This window comes from Lycium barbarum, chromosome 9 (genome assembly GCF_019175385.1).
Source record: "Lycium barbarum isolate Lr01 chromosome 9, ASM1917538v2, whole genome shotgun sequence".
Classification (NCBI taxonomy): Eukaryota; Viridiplantae; Streptophyta; class Magnoliopsida; order Solanales; family Solanaceae; genus Lycium; species Lycium barbarum.
The window spans coordinates 77,898,516-77,911,499 of record NC_083345.1 but is presented as its reverse complement, the minus strand read 5'-3'; the positions used below and the strand labels follow the sequence as shown (position 1 = coordinate 77,911,499).

General features: G+C 39.1%; 1 protein-coding gene across 1 annotated transcript; it reads right to left on the bottom strand.

Moving 5' to 3' along the window:
- Positions 1 to 1,462: 1,462 nt before the first annotated feature.
- Positions 1,463 to 10,141, bottom strand: LOC132608992 (uncharacterized). Its single transcript, XM_060322827.1, has 6 exons — positions 9,626 to 10,141; positions 5,485 to 5,613; positions 5,280 to 5,400; positions 5,111 to 5,192; positions 2,014 to 2,167; positions 1,463 to 1,918 (listed from the first exon to the last, which is right to left on the bottom strand). The coding sequence occupies exons 1-6, from the start codon at positions 9,905 to 9,907 to the stop codon at positions 1,790 to 1,792; spliced, it is 897 nt and encodes a 298-aa protein (XP_060178810.1). The 5' UTR covers positions 9,908 to 10,141; the 3' UTR covers positions 1,463 to 1,789.
- Positions 10,142 to 12,984: the final 2,843 nt, after the last annotated feature.

Sequence of the window (12,984 nt, the reverse complement as noted above, 5' to 3'; positions counted from 1 at the left end):
AATTAGCTAACTAAAGCCGGAGGTACCAACTCCGGGCTGGACAGAACCTGCAATAGTTGCTAAGTAATGCTTCTGCTGCTGCCGAACACTGTCGCTAGTCGCCCGTGCCGGAGTACTGTTCACCGGAGTTACTGTTCACTGGAGTACTGTTCATCGGAATTACTGTTCGCCGCGACTGCTGCTCGGATTCCACCTGCAATGCGGGACCAAAAGAAAACCCAAAACAAAGGGAAAAAGAAAGGAGAAGACTAGGGGGAGGAGCGAAACCACCCAAACCCTACAATGGTGGTACGGGTCTACAGTGGTTGTGGAAAGCAGTAGAAGGAGGAGAGGAGAGGAAGAGAGAGAGAAGAGAGAGAAACTAAGCTGTGGGAGAAAAGGAGAGGGAGAGAGAGACAGAGAGAGAGAGAGAGAGAGAGAGAGAGAGAGAGAAGAGGAGAGAGAGGTGCTGCCAACTTACCTGGGGCGGCCTCCGGTGGTCGTTGGCCGAAAAAAATGAGCGGTCAGGTCAGGTAATATTACCGTTGGATGAAGAGAGAGGAGAGAGAAGAGAGAGAGAGAAGAGAATAGAAAATTAATCGTGAATAGAAAATTACTTTCTAATGGTTTTTCACATTATCCGAATTTCTGTTGCTATTATTAAATACTTAATTAATAAAACATTTGAACTAAACAATTAATCAATTAGAAATCTTTTTTGGCTTCAACAATATTTAAACGACAACTATTTCATTCTAATCCCAAGATTAAAGTAAATTTTAGTTCAAATTAATTTTAAAAAAAAGAGTTTAAAACTAAGATAATAAATTTTGTTGAAAGTTGGGATTATCTATAAAGAGTCCATCTTAATAAAAATTACGGATTAACTTTTAAAGATTTAACTACAATTCAAATTCAGCACTAATCAACTTTAGATGATATATATTTTTAGTTTGAAATGTCTTTTTTTGAATTCATCTTTAATCTTATTAATATTACATGACCTAGTTAACTTTGTCTTAGAATTGCCAAGTGGCTTGTTATTAGCTTGACACTTGCTTAACCATATTACTTGCACCTCTCATATTTTATATATATATATAGATATAGATATAGATTTCATAGAGAGGAATATAGAAACACTCTAATACAACTTAGGATTATGTTGAAAGGATGATGGTGTTCTTGCTTCTGGGCCTACAACGTACGTATTTGTCGGATAAACAATTACATTGCTGTACAATAACGAACTAAAAGAACCAAAAGTTTGTGAAGCTATCACCCCCGCAGTGATGTCCCAAGCCAGTATGTTTACAAATCTCAGAGGTTATATTTTTACAAAATAAGAAACTTTTCCTTTCATTTTAAATACACAAAAAACATCGGAAGGAAAATGTTAAGTTAAAAAGTTCAGGTTGATATTTGAAGAGACACCAAGTCAAGAATACCCCATTAAAAAAGATTGTAGGTGTCACTCGGAATGTTTGAAAAACGAACACCACAATTCCTGAAGAGAGAGAATCCAACGATCAAACCTTTACATTGAGAAGGGAATAATTATTGGCGATGACTGTTTACAACGACAATTGCACAAACACTAGCATTGTCCGGGAAGCTATGAACAAGTTACACAATGAGAATGTTGTGGACGTAGGGAGAACATTCTGATCAGACTTGAGAAACTTGGAACTTCCCCGATGGCTGCTCCTCTGCAGAAAATTAGCTATACAAAAATTGTTCTTCGGGTGAAGAGGTACTTCCCTCTCAGAACAAATTACAGGATTGATTGCTCCAGGAATTAGCAACAATTTCACAATGCAGAAGCAGGGATTCCATGCTTTTGAAACCATTCAGGCATGTGAAATCTATCGTAGAGCACAGGCCGCACATCTTTTTGCTTGGAGAGATGCTTGAGAAGTGGAAGGATTACCTCCAAAAGCTGATACAGAATAAAAAACCCTAGTTAAAGTCAAGGGAGCATAGTAGCTAAATTTGAGGAATAGCTTGCCTACATGTTTTTCTTATTTATTAGACCTGTATATCATGAGGTTGTCCAGCAGAAAACGGAATGCATGGAATTCCATTTAGAGGCTGTAACAAGAAACTGAATGGATTGTTATCAACAATGACGATTCGGCTTAGATCCTTTGAAATGCAAGATAAATCCTTCACATGTTCCCGGTATTCCCTGAGATGCAAGCAAAATGTCTGATTCACAATAATAAGCTGAAAATATATTTTTCTTTGAAACAGAAGTGCTCTGATCAAGTCGAATAGTTGGGTTGCATCAACAATAAGCTGAGTTTACAAGGACACAGAAATCAAAGAGATATAGATGCCACAAATTTATGGACCTGACAAAATGTCATAATATTTGATTTGAACCGTTAGGTACCGCAAAGTCATTATCTAATGTCAGTGATCAATTTCTAAAGCCATAACAATCTTTCTTTATCTTTGTGACATGAAAGAACCCAATTCATCATTTTCCTGAGAGGAAGAAGCTTTAAAATACAATTACTTGATGGATAAACAAGTTATTAGTATCATTTAGGTAAAAAAAAAAAAAAAATCCAGACAAGTAGTATCATTGAGAGAACGTAAATTTCGTAAATCAGGTCCTTTCACGAAACGATCCAACAGGATTGAAGTATCATAGAGGCGAATATTGATAGAAATGATGTAATGGTAGATCCTTATAAAAAAACGCATAAGAGTGTAAGAATAGGTTGATTAACAATTCACAGACGAAAAAAAAAGGCAAAAAAAAAAATTCTATCTTGCAATGATAGAATTAAGCCGTCTAAGCATGTAACAAGCATTAAGCATCAAAGTATCTCATAACAGAGACGTGGTTTGAATCCAACATGTCTTAGCAAACTAGATGCTCATCACACAATTCCTAGTCTCGAGATTAGTACATTCAGTAGATAGTCGAGCTAGTACTAAGTTTAGATTATATTGAGTTTCAATGGTTTTTGACACAGAAATGTAAGTGGATCCAATAATAATCGCCGAACCAGGCAACTCCAACATAAGAGATGAGCTTTAAGGCTTGAAAAGAAAGAGACATTGACATCTATCCACCGTGCTTTTCAACACATTAAGGATTTAAATTGCAAATCATACACAGCCCAAACATCTAATAGGTGACAATCTGAGCTGGAGAGAATTATCCTCAAGGTACAATATGACAGACTAAATGAATAGAGTTATTTTTTTTATTTTTTTATTTTTTTTTGGTAAATAAAAATAAAAATGCATAGAGGTACTGCTAGATATAGAGATTCATACTGTACATGCGGAAATATGAGAACTTCCACAATCAAGTTTGCTTCACCTGATGAAAGAAGTATAGTAAAGTTACTAACAATCCTAATAGAAACTATAGTAGTTTCTGCTGAATTTCCATAAAAAGAACGAGCGAAAAATTTAGCCATTCAGAACTATGACAGACGGTGAATGTTGAAATGCCCTGTGAAAGGCTACAAACAAGGTTACAAAGGAGAAGTAAGTAAATCATTTCGACTTGCATGTCAATCAGACAAGAGGCTTCGCCTGCTATTGCTTCAAAATGTTTAAGACTTGCATGTCTCCAAACATTCTGGTGTATGACGAAAAGAAAACTTTCCAGCCAGGGTCGTCAATGTAATTTCTTTTTCTATAAGGGCCACCAAGGTATATTCATAATCAGATTGACAGGTCAACTTTAAGCAAATATCAGTTTTTCTTATCGTGATTTATTTATTCTTCCCACATTTGAATTTGTCTGCCACACAGCGAGCCATCCTTATATAGTGAGATAAATGGGGGATCAATTCACAAAAAAGTTAGGAGGAACCCAACTTTCAAAAGTTCACCCCGTCACCAGCTGTTAGCAATCTATGGATTATGGAAGGTCAATGGCTTCAAATGCGAGCCGAGGGTCTTTTGGAAACAAGCTCTCTACCTTCTCAAGGTAGGGGTAAGGTCTGCGTACACTCTACCCTCCCCAGACCCCACTTCTGGGATTACACTGGGTATGATGATGTTGTTGTAATGGCTTCAAATACAGCAAATGGCATCTGATGAGGCAGCACGACCTCCACTTATCTCTCTCTCTCTCTCTCTCACGCGCGCGCGAACGCAGAGATCATTGTATCAAGGCCAGTGGTCAAACATATGCACTGAGAGAAGACTCTGCACATTTATTTTCAAGAATAATCACGCGAACTGTCAGAACATATGGCCTTGACACTAATTAGCACCCCCATGTGCATTAGATAAATCTTCACTTCAAAGGCTAATATGCTATATAAGGTAACACCAGATATTTTCCCTACAGAATGCAGTTAGCTTGAGCAGTTCACTCAGTTCTCCATTTGGTAGTGAGTTTGCCCCAAAATAGCCGAGCTAACTTGAAATGTTACTCAGTTCTGCCTCTGGTAGTGTAAGATTCTTCTGCTTTCTATTTTTCCCTTCTATTTTTAGCACATTTACTAGCAATATGTTATTTTTGGATAGTTTAGCCCATGTACTAGAACGGTACCATCTATGTTGCTCGGACTCAGGTGCGGGTATCCGATCCGGGTGCGGTTCTAGAAGTCGGATTCTTCATCACATAAATTTTAGGATTCGGGGTTATGGATCCAAGTGCGGATGCGGGTGCTGGGATACGGCCAACAATTGTATACTACGACATATAGAGTAAATATTTCGATTAGTTAAAGTTACTAAACTAAAACTAATAAAACTTCATTCTTTACAAATGCCATTATTTTATTCCTATCTTGCGTAATTGAAAAGTAGTATATATATATGTGTGTGTGTGTGTGTGTGTGTGTGTGTGTGTGTGACATAAACCCAAAAATAAAACCAAATACCCGATCAATCTATACTTCTCGGTCATACAATGTGGTCAAAAGTACCCAAGGTAAGTTGAGCAAATCCGGTATGGATCTCACACCCACACCCATGTCGTGTCAACACGGGTGCCGCAGGGATTTGAAGAGTCTGCATAACATAAACTAGCACATGGCAACATAAGAACTGAAATGGATAACATCACATTCAACACATGGAACAATGCTAGTTCAGAATCTCTAGCATAGGAATTAAAGAGGAAAAACATAAGACTAGAAGCAACACTGACGTGCTAATTGTTGAAGGCCGATAAAGTCTCAAGCTAAACCGATTTCCGGGATCAATTTTGTCAACAAGCGGTCTTGCATAGCCTGTACACAGATAACAATGAGAATTAACCATTTATAGATGAACCAGTGAGTAAGATAACAAAATAAATCTCAAATTAACAGGCGAACCTTCAAGCCCAGCAGTAAACAAGACAAGATCGGCAAATTCACTGAGTTCTTTTAGAAACTCGTGCAATCCAGGACGTTCAAAAACTGTGACATAATTAATCTTAGGTTTGCCTTCGCATTCCTAAAACCGTCAATATATGAGATAGAATTCTTCAAGAAACTTTCCAGATAATCACTCAATCGTAGACAGAAGAGGAAATATAACCTTGTCTGAAGATATGCACTCAAGCTCAAACCACTTCAATCCAGCTTCTGTAGCCTGGGTGCATACGATATTGGGCAAACTTGATGTCTCTAATGCACAAACTAAAGTTTCATCCAAGTCAAGAACCACCTACAACCAAAAGTTAAGAACTTGAGAACAGTCTAAAAAGAACAATTTGCTAAAACAAAGAAAACGATTCAGCCAATTAGTAGGATGCACTGATTACTACAAAATTCCATAAATAATTTTACTATCTGCTTATCTGAAAGCCCACCAAGATTATTAGTAACCCATCTTCAAGTCCTCCAACCTCTCTTAGTAGTCAGCTTTCTGATAAATTTGATGAGAATGTTCTGTTTATTCCATCCAATGAAGGGTGTCCATTCTTTAAACCAAGAGTTAGCCCTCTTTCAAAGCATGCATGAGGTTACCTTCAGTCTAGTGGTCCCAAAAAAAAAAAAAAAAAACCATTACAGCTCATGACCTCACTTGGCCAATTCTGCCTAAAAATCTCTTCAGGTGATCAAGGGGACTCCCTTTGTTCAGTAGATGAGACTAGGATGAAAGGTATTATCTCAATGCTTCTTTTCGCATACCTCTTAGCAGTCCCCTAAAACCGCTACTTAGGAATCTATGGTTTAGTTTAAAAAAAGGAAGTACAACTGAAAAAATGTACAAGTGAAAGCACCACAAAGCATGCAGATCCTTTTCCCTTCTGTGATTGCCATTCGCAACAAATCCACCTCAAATTAAATAAGACCCAGCAAGCGGAACATAGGATACCAAAAGCCGATACGCTAATAATGTATTGAACTTTTCAGGGTAATGACAGGGTTAATAGAGGTCCTACTAACCAAGGCCTAGTAAATCCAGGAAAGAGCTATAAGACACAAAAGAAACACCAATACATCAACTACACCTTAGTAACATACTAATTCGAGTTGGCTATATGAATCCTCTATAACAGCATTGCACACAAGAGAAACGTCACATCATAAATATTCTGATGATATAGCAAGTCATGGAATTGACATAAGTCACATTATTTTTCCTTTGGGATAAGTAGCATCAGTCAAATTTAAGCATCTTACGGGTCGCAGATCAAGCATATAGACATGTACTGTTCAGCTCCAATAATCTCCTATAGTTCAGACCCTTCCATTAATTCTCAGGGTCTCTCTCTTAGTTTAGGGCTACTCTCATACACATGGGCAACATTAAAAGGGAATAGAGGACACAAATAGTTGCCTTAGAACTTGTTCTCTTTTTTCCGATGAAGTGGCTTCATTGATGGAATCAAGAAGGTGCAAGAGTAATACAAAGGAGGATAACAAAAAAAATCTAGTTAGCCCCCATTACATGAGACGCTATTCTAAGACCAGGGAACTAATGAAGTTCAAAATATTGTCAGGGGAATCTACAGGGGACAAATTGTGCCAGCTAAAAAGATACAATAAGGACCTAGCCTCAATAGAATGATTCAGAGTTGATAAACCACCAAAACATTTTTTCTATCCACAAACACCAACAGAATGCTGGCAGGGATCATTCTCCAGATTGTCCTGATGGCTTTATCAACTTTCCATGTGCTCCAGCTTTAACCCAAATGAGTCCAAAAATGGAAGAATAAGCCACTTTCCACACCAGAGCCTGTATCATAGCCCAAATAGAGGTTCTAATAACTAAAACCTATCCAATTCGCTTGATAAGTCATTCCAAGTTTCAGTCGTCCTATCTTCTCATTCCCAAGCTACAGTTGCACCTATTTATTTATTTTTTGGATAAGGTCAAGCTACAGTTGCACTAACAGCATAAATCTCGCCCAGCATGCCATCTTTCCAGTAGACAAACGATTATAACTACAATAAAAGATACAAGAATGAAAAGAAGCAATCAAAAGAAACTATACATGGCTAGAATAGAAAAGAAACCAAAAGAAACAATACAAAAACTGCCAGCAATAACTAGAATCTGCGTATGCCTATTTCTTGTATATTCTGACATATTAACATTTATTACACATTCCATTTGTTCCCTTTTTTCATCAATCTCTTCTTTCACACTCTTTCTGTCCTCCCATCCATCAGAGCTTCCCTCTATAACTTCCTTTCTATCGGCTATCATCTTCATTGATAAGTAACTTCCTTCCCATTATCAAGTTGTAGTGTCAATTAAATACCTCATTTTAATACATAAGAATTTTGTTGCCCAATATTAGCATATCCTCACATAAGCCAGTTTGACGTCTGATCTTCTATTCGCAGTTTGTCTATATTTAAGCACACTATTGAACTTCTTAAGTCATTGTAGTTTAGCATGCTTCCACATCATATGGTGCCTCAGGGAATGGAGGTGCTTTTCCTCCCATCGCATATGAGGCCTCTTCAACATACATACGTACATAGAATAAACTATGTACTTATTATTCAACTTATTTCCCATGATTTAGCTGTAATTTTCATTGTATACCTCCATTTAACTATGTTGGAATCTATTGCATGTTATATGCACATCCAAACTTACACAATGGTGTGTGATCTTCCCTTCCCAAATTGGCTGTGTTAAATCACATTACTGAACCACCTTTGCTGTTGTCGCTTAGCTTGCTTCGACTCATATGGCTCCTCTAGTGATGGAGATGGATTACATCCTATATGTGGCTTTGACACACATACATGGAAATAATAGTAGTATTTTGAAGCAGAATTAGAGATCCTCTACAATACCCAAAAAAAGGAAAATATTTCTAAAACATCACCTCCTAGGAAATAATTGGAGAAAAGCATGCCCATGCATGTTGGTAATTAAAATTTAACTGTTTATGTCCACGCATTGCTCTTTCACATTGAATCATTAAGCAACTTCCCTTTCTTGTTTTTCCATCTACTGTTTCCTTTGGTACATATGGTTATTGCAACACTAATTAAGTCAGAAAAACTACAACAGACGACCCACAGTGAAACTCCTAACCAAGTGAAGTTAACAATAACCTAGTCATGCACCCAAGAAGTGATTAGCTTGATGTGCAAACTGAAATAGAGTTTGCAGCTCTAAAATAACAGTGCCAGAATATTTAGGTATGCGACTTCTTTCAAACTCATCTTGCTAAGTTCCAAGTAGCTACCTCATCAAAAAAACACTAAATATTACTCCTGTATAAAACTTGTGTTGCACCCATAATAATTGCACTTGTCATTGTTCTCCTCCCTCATAAAGTAGTGGTTTTGCACTGAAACCAAATCTAGTGAACATTAAATTATGTCTTGTCTTCACTAAAGAAACCAAATTTTACAAGCACAAACTAATACTCTGGGTTAGGATGATGAGTACCAAGTCCACTGGCTGATTATTACAAAATATCACCAGCAAAATGACACGGGTGAATTGACTGTTTGCAAGCTGATCAACTCCCTCGGGATCAAAAAGAGTATCCACTTAGCTATTTGCACACCTCTTAAGAAAATACTATTTCCTAGAAGAAAATAGGTAATTTGACTAAACTACCCCTAATTAAATAGGTATTGGTGTTTGATCACATAACACTTAACAGGGATAAATCTGAAAAATAAGGCTAATTCTTTCTTGATTTGATAAGTGAACACTCTTTTTGACCCAACAAAAAAAGGCTAGGTGGACACTCTTTTTTATCCGGAGGGAGTAACAAGTATGCTATAGCATAAATGAGTAATAACTAACTCATTTCTCAATAAGGCATCAAAAGATTTTTCCAAAAGTAATAAGTAACTTAACATAAAAGAAGCATAAAAAATACTCTCTCCGTTTTGTTTTTCTTACTTTTCTATTTAGTCCATACGGTCTCTTTTCCTTTTTGGCAATTCTTTAATTCCAAGTTTGCACATGGCATGTTTAAGACCACATGATTAAAGGATGATACACTCTACATATGTTTAATTTTAATACCACAAGATTGAAAAGTCTTATTTCCTTTCTTAAACTTTGTGTAAGTCAAAACCAGACAAACAAATTAAAATAGAGGGGTAACGAAAAACTCAAACGAAATCTGAGGTCGAGAGATTACCCAGTGATTCTAATCAAAATTAAACTTTAACTACTACACCTAAGGTCGAGCTTAGTATTCAATAAATAAGTTTTAAGTATTTGTATAAGAAGCTGAGCTTACCGTAAGTCTTGGTATATGTTGGTCGGCGTTCACAGTGAGTGATGGCTGCTGTGGCGGTGGCGGCGCCTCTTCAGGCAGCTCAACAATAGGCAGCGGCTTGAATTGCGGGGTGGAAGAGAGGAAAGATGTATTACGGAAGCCTACATAGGAAAGTAGCTGACTAAGAGAAGGGGTTCCTCTAAGGATCTGAATAAAGATCTGAAAGAAGAAAGCGACCCAGTTAACCAGCCACCTCCATGCTGCTATACTCCTCACGTCAGCCCCCTGAGCCAGCTCCGCCATACCAGAAATCAGATGCTAACGTGGACAGTGGCAAATTCTATCTTCAGTTGCTGCTTTGTGATTTTAATATGAAGATTATTTGAATAATATATTATAGAAAATTGCAGTCTCGGCGGAGGTGTGGTCAAGGTGTTGCCTCGACGAACAAGTCATGGTCATTAAAATCTAGATAGATAGAGAAATGCAGACGCTATATAAGAGACGGGGATGATCACGCGCCGGTGTAGAGAGTGAGCCTTGGCGCTACCTTAGTGAAGTAGGAATTAGTATAATTAAGTTATGCCTTTCTTCTGAATAGCAATTAAATTTTGGTGTAATCAACTAAACAAAGCATAAATGTCGCTATTATTGTTTACCCCAAATTTGGATAATCAATTAAATTTATGAGTGAGGTATAGGATATGTGGTTGAACTTTAATCTATCTTTGATTGAGAGAAAATGGCATAGGATCAACTGTGAATAATCTAAATAGTAATCGATGATCTACACTAAACGTATTTGCCAATATATTGAATATCGTTTGATTGAACAAATCTAAAGATGAACACAATGAATCCGGACCCAAAATCAGATATTGAGAGGGAGAGATTTATATATTTTTGCTATTACAAATGTTCTAGAACTCAAGAAGTCAACCCTTAAAAGTAGGGTAATGGTCCCTATTTATAGTTTTTGCCTCATGGGCCTCATACAACATAAGCCCTTTGAATAAAGAAAAATCCTAAAAAGGATAAGGTTGGGTTGTACGGTCTGACACCCGTACGATTGATAGTACAATATGGCAGAACGGTATTGACGCGTGGCAATTGTGTAACGGATCATCCGGACCAACGGTCACGATCAACCGGACCAACAGCCACGATCAACCGGGCCAACGGCCACGATCAGCTCGGCTACGGAGAAACCAGACCAAACGATGTCCTTCGCCTTCTTCGGATCAGGCACTCCTCCGGTCCTGAAAGAAAGTCTTCATGCTCGTGTTTGTCTCTTTTTTCCCTCGGTCTCCGGTCTCACCGGTCTAGCATATATCTGATTTTTACCATATACAGATAGTCCCCACACCTTCCGGACCGTAGTTTTATCGGAGTAACGGGAAGTGGAAGAATCAAGAAACCGGTGGCTCCATTTGTCCGTTGTTATCTTTTCATTTTGGCTGGAACAGTTACGTCACGTTCCTCTTTCATCGGCCACGTGTCTCATCCCAGATGGTCGGCTCTGACAACCGTCGTAACGCACGTCGTTTCAAGTCATTTCTCATTAATTATGGGACACGTGGCATCCCCCGGTTGGCTGAGGTTTGAAACCGCCTCGATCCCATATCTATATAACGTCATTCTCCTCTTTATTTTTACATTTTACCTCTTCCATTTCACTTATTCTCAATTTCATTTCTTCATCTCATCACTTCTAAGCATCCTCCATATCAAGTTTCTTGCTGATTCAACCATTCATCCCTTCTTATTCATCGCTTATACTACGTGAAAGGAAACAACTTTGCCAACTTCTTCACCAGCTGTTCTTGTTTTAGAGTGTGTTGCTGCTGCTGCTTTTCATTCTTTACCATTTTGAAATCTTTCTTGACTGTTCCCTTACTCCATTTTCTAACTTCTTTTTCGAATTCACCCAATCTCCCTTTCCATATTTTCAAATGTCTGCCAACACCAAAACCACCTCCCATGATGTTCCCTCGGTTTCTTCTCAAGGAACCGAGCCAACTTCTCAACCCAAGGGGAAGGTCACCTTCGAACCCACTGCTTTGGACATTGTACCGTCCAAACCCAATTACAACAAAGATTTCGAGGTTTAGAAACCTTCTCTGGTTTCCGATAGAGTGTTTGACGTAAGGCGATATCCCTCGTCCATTACTGAGGATAAACTCAATTTAGTCCGGACCGATTGCGGATGGGATAACCGTCCGGTTCACGTTTTTGCCCCCGGACCAGATGAGTCAGTCACCGACCATCGGGAGGGATTTTTGTACGTTTATACTTATCCTTTCACCCTCAAGCTCGACCCCCCGATCGATCCGGTCATTTTAGATATGTGCCGGACATACAACGTTACCCTGGCCCAGATTGGTCCGATAGTTTGGAGGACCGTGGCCTGCCTTCGGCTGTTGGCCAATAATACAAAAAAGAAGTTCACGCTGGCCCATTTCATACGGCTATACTCCCCGAGGTTGTCCCGGGGCGGTGTAATAAAACTCGCTAAGCGCAGCCGGAATCCGATTTTTTCAAAAATGGATGAAGACAGAGACCGCGGCTGGTTGGAGCATTATGTCCGAGTGAGGACCGAGGACATTATTCCGGCCAATAACATGCCTTTTCCGGAGCGGTGGAACGATAATTGTAAGTCCCAGTTCTAATAATTGCTTTTGAATGTTCTGTCACACTCTAGTTCTTCCACATTCTCACTATTTGTCCTCTTATTTATACTAGCCGTGGGTTGGATACCTCCGGCTGTCCGGAACCTCAACGAATGGGTTACTGCTTCCCTCAGCCAACATACCCACGACGATCGGACATGGGGACTCCTTTCTCGTGGCCGATGGGTCGCACAAAACCACGGTAATACTTTGCTTCTATTGGTGTTCATGACATTTTTCTACCTCTCCTTTGTGTAACATCTTCGGCATTCAGGTTTGCCCAAGAGTTCGGTGGACCCGAGACCGAAATCAGTAGCTGAACCCGCTACGTTGGCACCCGAGTTCGACTCAGCGGGTACCTCCCGTATCCTTGCTGCCGCCAACAAAAGAAAAAAGCCCTCGGATAAAAGGCAGAAATCGAAGAAAAGGGCTAGGAGCGTCGTTAGGACTTTAAGGGATGAAACAGAGCCCGAGCTCCTTGTTCAGAGGATCAGTGTGGCCCCTTCCGTGGCTTCCATTCCGGAGAAGGGTATCACCTTTTCATCACTTCTTCAGCCGGGGAAGGACCTTCAGCTCCGGCATTATACACAGGTGGGGAAGAAATTCATTACCCGACTCCTCTAAGGTCGATTGAATTCGTTGATATTTCAGGTGATGCTTCTTCCGAAGAAACCCCTCTGCAAAGGACAAGAAGATCCGGGAAGGCATCTG

Coding starts and splice junctions, on each gene's coding strand:
- LOC132608992 (XM_060322827.1), bottom strand. CDS start 9,907: ATGGCGGAGCTGGCTCAGGGGGCTGACGTGAGGAGTATAGCAGCATGG. Junction 5,614..9,625: donor AACATATACCAAGACTTACG/GTAAGCTCAGCT, acceptor TTTTGGTTGTAG/GTGGTTCTTGACTTGGATGA. Junction 5,193..5,279: donor GTTTACTGCTGGGCTTGAAG/GTTCGCCTGTTA, acceptor ATCTGTGTACAG/GCTATGCAAGACCGCTTGTT.